Below are 9,706 nucleotides of genomic sequence, written 5' to 3' on the forward strand. Positions count from 1 at the left end.
TGTGTGTGTGTGTGAGAGTGTGAGTGTGTGTGAGAGTGTGTGTGTGAGTGTGTGAGTGTGTGAGTGTGTGAGTGAGTGAGTGAGAGTGTGAGTGTGAGAGAGTGTGAGTGTGTGTGTGTGTGAGTGTGTGTGTGTTTGTACCGGGAATATATCACATTGTGAGGAACACCCACATATTGGGGACCTGTCTTCCTTTTTTTAAGCTGAAGTCATGTTTTAAGGTTGGGTTACAGTTAGGGTTCGGTTAAAACTCTTAGTGCTTACAGAAAACATTAATCGCAAGTCTCCACAAAATGAATGGAAATCTATGTAACGTCCTCATAATTTCCAGGTGCGAGAGTGCGTCATGTCTTGAGAATGATTCTTTGTGTGAAACATTAATTTGATATTATTTCTGCTGTTGACAACTGTGTATTGTGTCACATTTTATAACGAGCTGAAGTTCTTTATTAAAACCTTTTTTTGTTTTGTTTTTAAAACCGTGGACGCTGTTCTGTGTGAGTTGTGTGTGTTTCAGTTTTGCCATTTGACAAAAGCAGTGAGTAATGGCACGGAACACGTTTGTAATTCTGTTGTGCTTTGGGTTTCTTTCCCTCTTTTTCTTATGTTGGCGCTCAAGGAAGAGAAGTTTGTATTTTGATTTTTACATCAGGTATCTGACTGTGTGTGGGTTGACGTTCCCAGTTTGCTCCTCTCGTGTCTAACCCAGCCATACACTCCGTGTGTCACACACCCGTCTGCGTCACTGCTAATTCTAATGTGTGTGTCTGTGTTTAATCTCCTTCCGTTTTGGTTTGTTTTGTTTTTCTTGGTTCTGTTCTGTGTTGATTTCAGTGAAGTGCTGTAACCAAGCTTTTTGGGTTTTGAAATTGTTCAAATGAAAGGGAAAGCGAAAGAGGAAGTATATTTTTAACACCTGCACAAGCACACGAGCCACGGCGGGAGGCTCGGGGTGGAGAAGTCTGGACAGATCCGTATTTCCCTAGAGAAAGGACAAACACATAAACAGGAAAGGTCACTCGGCCAATTACCGGCCTCACGTAAAAGACAGGATCAGAACACGAGGGAGGGAGCGGAGGATTAGAAAGAGAAACGGTGGACGATGGGGAGAGCAGGGCATTATCACGGAATGAGATGAACATCGATTGAAGAGTGAGTTAGTGGGAATGAGGGGAGAAACAGGGCCAGACGGCAGCAGATGGGTGACTTCTTCCTTCACAGCTGGACAGCTGCCAGTTTGTAGGTGCCCTGTGGAGAAGGAGAACAGATCTGCTCCACTACAGCTGGAGGATCACATCTAGAGATCACTGTTACAGATGAATGTACAGCACAGTGATATCACCCCTCACAGATAGAAATGACTCTAGTGTTATTCAATATTTTATTATTTTTATTATTATTTATTGAGGACTGGAAAAACCAAATAAAATCGACACTCTAAAGAGTTCAAAAGACCACCGTTCTCTGATTTATTATTATATTAGAGCAGCTCCTGACATCTGACATTGTTATGAGTTCATTTTACAAAATAAAAACTATTAATAATAATAATAATAATAATTACTACTTAGTTTCTAATGTGGCACCGTTCTAATCCCCGAGGTCTCGTTACAATAAAAAAAAACACAGCCACACAGAGATGCACCGAACAGTGACAGTGACCCTCTCTTAGCACAAGACGGTTTATAATTTGATAGAAACCTGGGGCTCAAAAGAGACACTGGTGCAATTCTGTAATAATGAGAACATTAGTGGGTTCAGGTCCCGATGCTGAATCGCAAACCCCTCTCCAACTCTTCGTGAAAGTATTGGATGGAGCTCCTTCGCTCCTGAGATTGACTTTGCTTCACATTTCATTTTGTCATCCAGACACTCCCCAGCCACTGATAACCGTGTACAATTCAAGCGTCCAGAACCGCGGTGGGATTCTGTCCGGTCCGGTAGGGCTTCAGGAGACGGGCTTCATTCTCATTTCTGATTCAAGGACAACTCATAACTGTGGGTTTAATGGTCTTCTAATAGAACACCCTGATGGACAGTGAGTGCAGGGCCCAGGCCACGCCCCCATTCCTGCTGGTGTCCAGGCCTTACACCGCGCCTGATTGGCGGAGGTTGTAAGCAGCTCTCTCAGCATCCTCTCATGAAACATGGCATGTCTCCCGCTTCCACACTGTGCCCTCGCAGCTCCCTGCCACCAGGGGGCGCCACCATGCCTCACTCAGTCAGACCTGACATGCCCCCCCTCCCTCACACCTGGACCCCTGAGCACGCATTATTCCCACCCTCACGGACCGCCACAACCTCATGATTGTGTTGGAGGGAGTTAACTCTGCTCTAAACCTTTTTCACTCCTCTTTGTTTCTTACACAGCCCTGATGAGGACTCCTGCCAGAAGTTTGTGCCGTTCATCGGGGTAAGAGCTCGTTCTGTTCTCCCGAGATTAGAGTCAGTGTCGGGGATAAACCCGATGTCTAACCACAGACCCGCTGAAACGGTCCAGAATGATTTCACACCATGAGATGCAACTGTTTTCACACAGAATGTGGAATATCTCCCTCTGTGCATTATTTTTAAAAGCATGTCTGACACAGAGGTGAATGTTTGCTGCACTGAGCTCAGCAGCTAGCACCTAGGGTCATGTAAAGTGTGCAATGTTTTTTCTACTTTGAAAAAGAGGTCTGCCTACGTACGACTGTGGGTGCAGCACATACAGCGTTTAGTGATAAAGCAGCTTAAAGCAACTCTAGGTAGCATTCTTACATTACAATTACAGCTTCAAAATCATTGTGATGCTCCAATAAGCTGTAACAGAGAGGATAGAGCCTCTGTTTTTTTTTTGTACTCTGGGCTCAGCACTGCAGAAACTCCACCATGCAATTTTTTTAAGAGGGTAGGAGACCATCCCCCCTCCCCCTCCCTTCCCCTCCCTTCCCCTTAATTCCCCTTAATTTCAGGACATTGCTGTAAAAGTGTTATACACTCTCCAAAAATACCCAACCTTACCTACTGTTGCTTTAACTGCCAGAGTGTGAAGCACAACAGCGCCCTCTTCAGGTGTACCTTCTACCTCCTCGTGTAGGGTTGATTTTTGTTCGATTTGTTTGTGAGAAAGAAATGATGGCTTAGACGTAATGATTGATTTTAATTGTCTCTCCACAGTTGGTGAAAGTAGGGATTGTTGAGCACAACCTGTCCACTTCAGGTGAGGACCTGCATGTGCACAACCAGCCCACACACACACCTACACAACCACAACAAACCGCCACAAACACTGAGCCGAGCAGAAGTCTGATTTTTCTGGTTGATTGCCATTGGTTCACCATTTCAGAAAGATGAGGGCAGCGATAAGGCAGTGGATAATTCAGACTTCTGTTTCTATGCACTGCTTTATATCCTTTATAGCAGTGAAAGTTTATTTGTGCAACAGAAACCATGACGTGATTGTGCCAAAGTTACTCAGAAACACACAGTATCAGCACACAGCACTTCACTAAGCTCAGGAACCATCATTTAATGCCTGTGTGTGTGTGTGTCCATGTTTCCTCTGTAGTGGACTCTGATGATGCCATGATGATGGGCAGTATGAACATGCTGTCATCACCTCCAGCCCAGACGGGGGCGCCATATGGCAAAGATATGACCTGCACTCCTCCCTCCTCTCCCTCCGTCTCTGCCAGTCTCTCTGGAGCAGGGTACAGCAGTGACTTTTATTTTGTTAAAGCACATGTAATTTTAAAGGCAGTCATATATTTAAGATAAAGACAAAGTCCACTCACTCACTCACTCACTCACTCACTCATTTACTCATGTTTAACAAGATACTTCACATTAATGACACTGTGTCCTTGTTTCTAGTGTTATCCTGAGTTCCTGTTTGTACTGACTCTGTGTGTGTGTGTGTGTGTGTGTGTGTGTGTAGTTCTCCAGGCTCGGGTGGAGAGGTGATGGGGCTGCAGGTGGATTACTGGACGTGTCATGGTGCCGAAAAGAAGAAAGAAGGAGAGAAGAGAGATGTGGGGATAAAGAACACATTGAAGAGTAACTTCCGCTCTCTGCAGGTGTCCCGTATCCCCAGCGGAGGAGAGCTGACCCCACCCCCTGGCATGTCCATGACTGTGGTCATGAAGGAGAAAAATAAGAAAGGTAATGAATCCATTCTACTTTAATTCCTTATGTTCGCTGTCATGGGGGATCACACTGGTCTGCTTCAGCTATCACAGGCGCAACACTAGGTAGTATTTTTATCTTTACTTAGTGTACCTTTCTAAGACTCCACTGAGCTGTAACAGGGAGAATAGAGCTACATGCTGTGACAGGATCAAATATCTTGTCATTTGTTGTTATATTTATGCGGCGTTCACAAGACAAACGATGTAATCTTCTGGGTATATTCTGAGTACAGATCGTCATGGTGTGTGTCTCGTCTCTCTCTCTCTGCAGTGATTTTCCTCAGTAAGAAGCCGAAAGAGAAGGATGTGGACTCTAAGAGCCAGGTGATAGACGGCATTAGTCGACTGATCTGTACGGCCAAGCACCAGCACACCATGCTGAGAGGTGAGGGATTTTTCTCATAATGTGTATGTGAGGTATGCACATACCTCACACACTCTCTACAGGCAGGAGCAGTGCCCAAAATAGACTCTATGTCCTTCACATAACAAGCCAACACACTAACCGCTTGAGTTTAGACATGGATATTATTATTATTATTCACTCATTATCTGTAACCCTTATCCAGTTCAGGGAGAGAACACACCACACTCCTCACAGACAGTCACCCGGAGGAAACCCACGCAGACACAGGGAGAACACACCACTCTCCTCACAAACAGTCACCCGGAGGAAACCCATGCAGACACAGGGAGAACACACCACACTCCTCACAGACAGTCACCCGGAGCGGGACTTGAACCCACAACCTGGAAAGGTCCCTTTGTTTAAAATACACAGTTTAAGCAATTCTGAATTTGACAAAATACTGACACTGTGCAGCGTGAAACAGGATATGTCAAAAAAAAGGATGATGACAATAAAATATTAAAAGAAAATGAAGGGTAAATGAACATAAACCAACATATAAATAAATAAATACTAATAATTGAATTATGCAGCAGACAAGAGTGGCACAAGAGCAGTGTAAAAAGAAAGAAAATGTCTAGCTGTATGTTGTGTACATGAGCTCAGTTCAGTTGAAGTTGAGGAAACTACTGCCATCTGTTGATTACACTGTGGTATAACTTTTTATTAAACAAACAAAGCATTAAAGCAGCAGAAAGTATCACAACAGCAGCATGTACTTCATTAAATGTAATTATTTAACTACTGATGTACCGTGTGTCTGTGTGTCTCCCCTGTGTCCAGTCTCCATAGACGGGGTGGAATGGCACGACGTGAAGTTTTTTCAGCTGGCGGCTCAGTGGCCCACTCACGTAAAGCACTTCCCCGTGGGGATCTTCGGCTACTCCAAGCCCATGTGACGGGCCCGCTCTGACCCGCTCTGTCCCGGAGCTCTCTCAGGAGCCCGCCTCGCCAAACGGAGGAAAAGAGAGTGAGAAGGAAAAAGAATAAGAGATGCGTGGGTTTATTTTCCTGTGGAAACACTCCGAAGCCTGTGTCCCTCAATCAAAATGGATGTTGTTGTCGTTATTAACGTAACTGTTCTGTTCTTCGCTGTTGCACCAGCAAAAGGAAAAGTCTGTTCCTGATGAGATATATATGAATGAGTTATAAATATATGCTGCCTTTTTGTACACATTTTGTGGTGAGGATTTCATAGCCACCATGTAACGGCAGCTTGGTTTTGCACTTTGTTTGGGTTTCAGTTTTTATTATTTCGGTGAAATCCTGTGGCGGTATTTGTTCTGTGTAAACAATGGTGTGTGTGTGTGAGTGTGTGTGAGGCATGGGACGGGGTGAGGGGGTTATAAAAGTGTGGTTGTACTGAATACAGGGGGAAGTGGGGTTGTTTAAAGTGATTCAGACCTTGCTGTGAACTTTTCTCTTCTGATCGTGTGTGTGTTCTCTCCTGTTTACGTCGAGAGACATGACTTCAGTACTTACTTCAACATTTGCCTGGTTTGATTTATGAAAGCACAAAAAAAAAAGAGTAACCCTGAGCTAGAGGCTTCCTAGACACCGAGGCTTGAGAAGTTCTCTTTAATAAACAAAGCAGGCCCTCAGTTTCATAGCGGGTTCCCTTCGTTAAATCTGGCCTTTCTTCAGTGGAAATATACACACTGTTCTCAGTCTTGACTCAATGCCATTTGACTCTTCATTTAAACTGAGGGAATGTCTTATTAAATGCAGACTTTAGGTGTTAAACCTCTAAATAACAGTTCTGCCCTGATGTGTTAGGAGCCGTGAGGCTGCTGCTCTCCTCCCCGAGTCTTGCTCTAAAGAGGGAGCGACTCATCTCGGTGTGAATCTAAAGGGATGTCTCGACGTCGGTCGCCGGTGGGCGGTGATGTGGATAATAACTGATACCTCTATTAAAGGAGCACGGACATGAACTCAGACCAAAAACTGTTGCGCCCTACGTTATAAGGACACGTGCCCTTTAAACAGGATCTGCTCCGTGTTTGTGAGGTCAGAAGGACGCTCTGAGACGTGACGACTGAACCGTCGAAGTCGGAGGTCTTTAATTTTGTTCGCTTTCCCCTCGTCGTGAGCGAGCTTCGGAGGGGTCCGTACCCGGTGGAGTGATGTTGTGGACACAGGGTCCAGCGGGTCAGCTGTCGACTGCCATTAAAGGGCTCTCGAGGTGAGCAGGAGGCGAGGTGCTCGATCTTATTGAACTTTTTGGTAACTTTTACAGTAGAGCTATTTTTTGTATCTTCATGAAGTCCCTTTACGCAGCGTGTTCGTCTGTAGAGGAGGAGGAGGAGGGGGGGGGGGAAGGAGGAGGAGGAGGAGAAGGGGGGGGGGGGAGGAGGAGGAGGAGGAGGAGAAGGGGGGGGAGGGAGGAGGAGGAGGAGAAGGGGGGGGGGGAGGAGGAGGAGGATAAACCTGGATTGGTGATAAGGTTAAGAGGAGCATTTTACTTTTGTGTGTGTGTAGGGGGGTGGGGGGGTGGGGTACTTGTAGCTTTTTCTTTATATTTGTGTGTGTGTGTGTGTGTGTGAGAGAGTGTGTACCTGTGGCTGACTCCCAAACAGCTCCCAGTATAATGTACTATGTGATCTGTCTCCTAGGACACACCCCTAGTGTAACTCATTTTCACAGCACTGCGCTGAAATCAACGCGGAGGGGCGGGGGTCTTCTTCCTCCCAAAAATACATAGTGCGGTTTCTGCAGTGGTGAGCCTGGAGTAACAGTGACAGAGGCTCTATTCTCCCAGTGGAGCGTGGATGATTTTGAAGCTGTATTTTTAAAAATAAATATAACGTAACTTTAGAACACTACGAGAGCGTCACTGGAGTCAGGAGCTGGATCACAACCCCCACTCCAACTCTGTCCAACGTTATTTCAGCTCCAGCACACAGCCCCGTGCCTGAGGGGGTCATGTTCTGGTGGGTAACACCCTGCAGTGAGCGTTGGGGACATTCCCACTTTCATAAAAACGGTGTTACTCTAATGTTACTGAACTCACTGTTTATAAGGGAAGACCTACAGGGGCCATGCAGGGAGCCATCTGAGGCTGAGCCAGTGTGTGTGTGTGTGTGTGTGTGTGTGTGAGGAGACAGGAGAAGGTCTTCAGTGTTTCTGAGGCTGGGGGCATGTCCTGGAGGGAAGGCAGTGTTACGTTTCTTTAGTTTTTCTTTAGTTTTATTAAAACCAAGTGGAGACTGGTACACTGTTACACACAGAGGGATGGTGCGTAGTCTCGGCGTCCGTCAGTCCTTAAAGACTCTTCTTATTTTGTTATAATAATAGCTCTGCAATGCATCTCACTGCAAAAACTCGGCTTCATTTTTGTACGCTTTAACAGTTAGGTCCCGGGGTTGTGTTTACCCGACTACATTTAGAACCGTGTTCTGTTTTGAAGCACTACATTTTTTTTTGGGGACGTCACTGCGACCCACGGTCTTCGGTCCGAACGCTAAGACGCAGCCAGTCTGTCCATGTATAGATTTGCGGACGTGTTTTTTGCACAGTTTTAAGTTATATGACAGTATTCGTCTGAGGTAGACCACTGAGGCAAGCTTTGCTTTTGTTTCCGTTTGTTCCTGTTCGGTCCGTGAACATCCCGTATTGTCGTTTCATATCGTTTTTACTTTGTCTTAAGAAACAGTGATATACTGATGTGAATACTGAAACGGTTTTAACCTTTGCCTGCGTTATTTTTAACTGTTATTAACATGTTGTTTTGTATTCCCCTTTTAAAGGAGTTGACCTCTTTTATAGAATATTTTGTGTTGCAATAAGGTTTTGAGACATTTCACATGGAACTGAATACAGGAGAAAAATGAAGCGGTGTGTTCTGTTTTACGAGTGCACAACACCTTTCTTTTGCTTTTCTCTGTATTTGATAAAATACATTACAAGGAACATTGTGTACATTGATGAAATAAAAGATAAAAGCTCTCTGATGACTGCGGTGTCTCGATGTAACCAGCAGATGGCGCTGGACTGAAGCTGGTGAACACCTGCTCACCACCATTTCTTATGAAAGGAAGGCCATCAATAGTAAGGCTCTTCTTCCTCTTTGCTGCGGTACGAGGGTCTACTTTTCGACAAAGGGGTTGCACGCGTCTCTGAACATGTCTGTGAGAATTTGTTGGATATCAGCCACACAGACACAGGTATTGGACAGTGCGCCATATCCCAGAGAACAGAGTCTCACAGGTTACAGGCCAGTGCTTGGGGGGTTGGGGTGATGTTACACTCTTCTTCAGTTGGCTGCAAATCTTGGTCACACTACTGCTCTGGGGAAGTTTGAACAATAAAACCAGCAAATTCAGGAACAACACACTCTCATTTAAACAGCTGTACAACAAATGTGTACGTCCTAAGAAAATAAAATGTGTTGCTGAGTTCTCAAACCACACACTCTCTGTTCCAAAATTACAGACATAGAAGTTACTTCCAAGAAAAACAATCTGAATAATCATCTTAGCTCTGGTTCTACACCTTCACCTTCATTCAGTACACGGCCCAGTGAACAACATCCCTGGACGTTCAAAACAGGTCCAAAAGTAGTCTGTCCGTCGAGGACATATTTTACACGTCAGTGGACGTCCAAAATCCATCTTAATAAGTTAGTCAAGTGGTGACCAATCAATAACGTCAGTGGACGTCCAAAATACATCTAACAGTCGTCTTTTCAATGTCGGTGTTTGGACGTCTTTTCAACTTTCATTTTCAACCTTAAGAGAACGTTGATTAGACGGCAGTCGTTACGTTATTTCAACGTTGAATCAACGGCTAATTGTTTACTGGGGTTGCCCTATGAACATGCAGTTAGTCCCCGCCTCCATCTCCATCCACACCTCCGCCACTCGCCTGCAGCTGGAAAGCCCCTCCCCCAGTGTTGAGAGATTGGTTCTTTAGGTGTGTGAGGTATGAAACCCTGTCTGTCACAATCTGCTTTTAAACTTTTTAAAACCCCACCACGTGCACTGCACCGTCTCTGACTCTACATCTACAAGGTGGACCAACGAGGGAGGAGTGTCTCACAGAGTGGACAGAGAGTGGACACAGGGTTTAAAAACTCCAGCAGCACTGCTGTGTCTGATCCACTCTACACCAGCACAACACACACTAACAC

At 45.2% G+C, this 9,706-nt stretch overlaps 1 protein-coding gene across 2 annotated transcripts in view; it reads left to right on the forward strand.

The window, feature by feature from the left end:
- si:ch211-126j24.1 (phosphofurin acidic cluster sorting protein 2) overlaps nt 1-6,869 on the forward strand; it is a 54,260-nt gene extending 47,391 nt beyond the window's left edge. The window contains exons 19-25 of one of the 2 annotated variants that reach the window (XM_066647575.1): nt 620-652; nt 2,371-2,413; nt 3,160-3,202; nt 3,551-3,692; nt 3,920-4,143; nt 4,441-4,554; nt 5,362-6,869. In XM_066647575.1, the coding sequence (XP_066503672.1) occupies nt 620-652; nt 2,371-2,413; nt 3,160-3,202; nt 3,551-3,692; nt 3,920-4,143; nt 4,441-4,554; nt 5,362-5,477 (715 nt within the window). In that variant the 3' untranslated portion in view covers nt 5,478-6,869. The remainder of the gene's footprint in view (nt 1-619; nt 653-2,370; nt 2,414-3,159; nt 3,203-3,550; nt 3,693-3,919; nt 4,144-4,440; nt 4,555-5,361) is intronic. The other variant, XM_066647576.1, reaches the window with a different exon arrangement.
- Nucleotides 6,870-9,706: the final 2,837 nt, after the last annotated feature.

This window comes from Hoplias malabaricus, chromosome 16 (genome assembly GCF_029633855.1).
Source record: "Hoplias malabaricus isolate fHopMal1 chromosome 16, fHopMal1.hap1, whole genome shotgun sequence".
Taxonomy (NCBI): domain Eukaryota; kingdom Metazoa; phylum Chordata; class Actinopteri; order Characiformes; family Erythrinidae; genus Hoplias; species Hoplias malabaricus.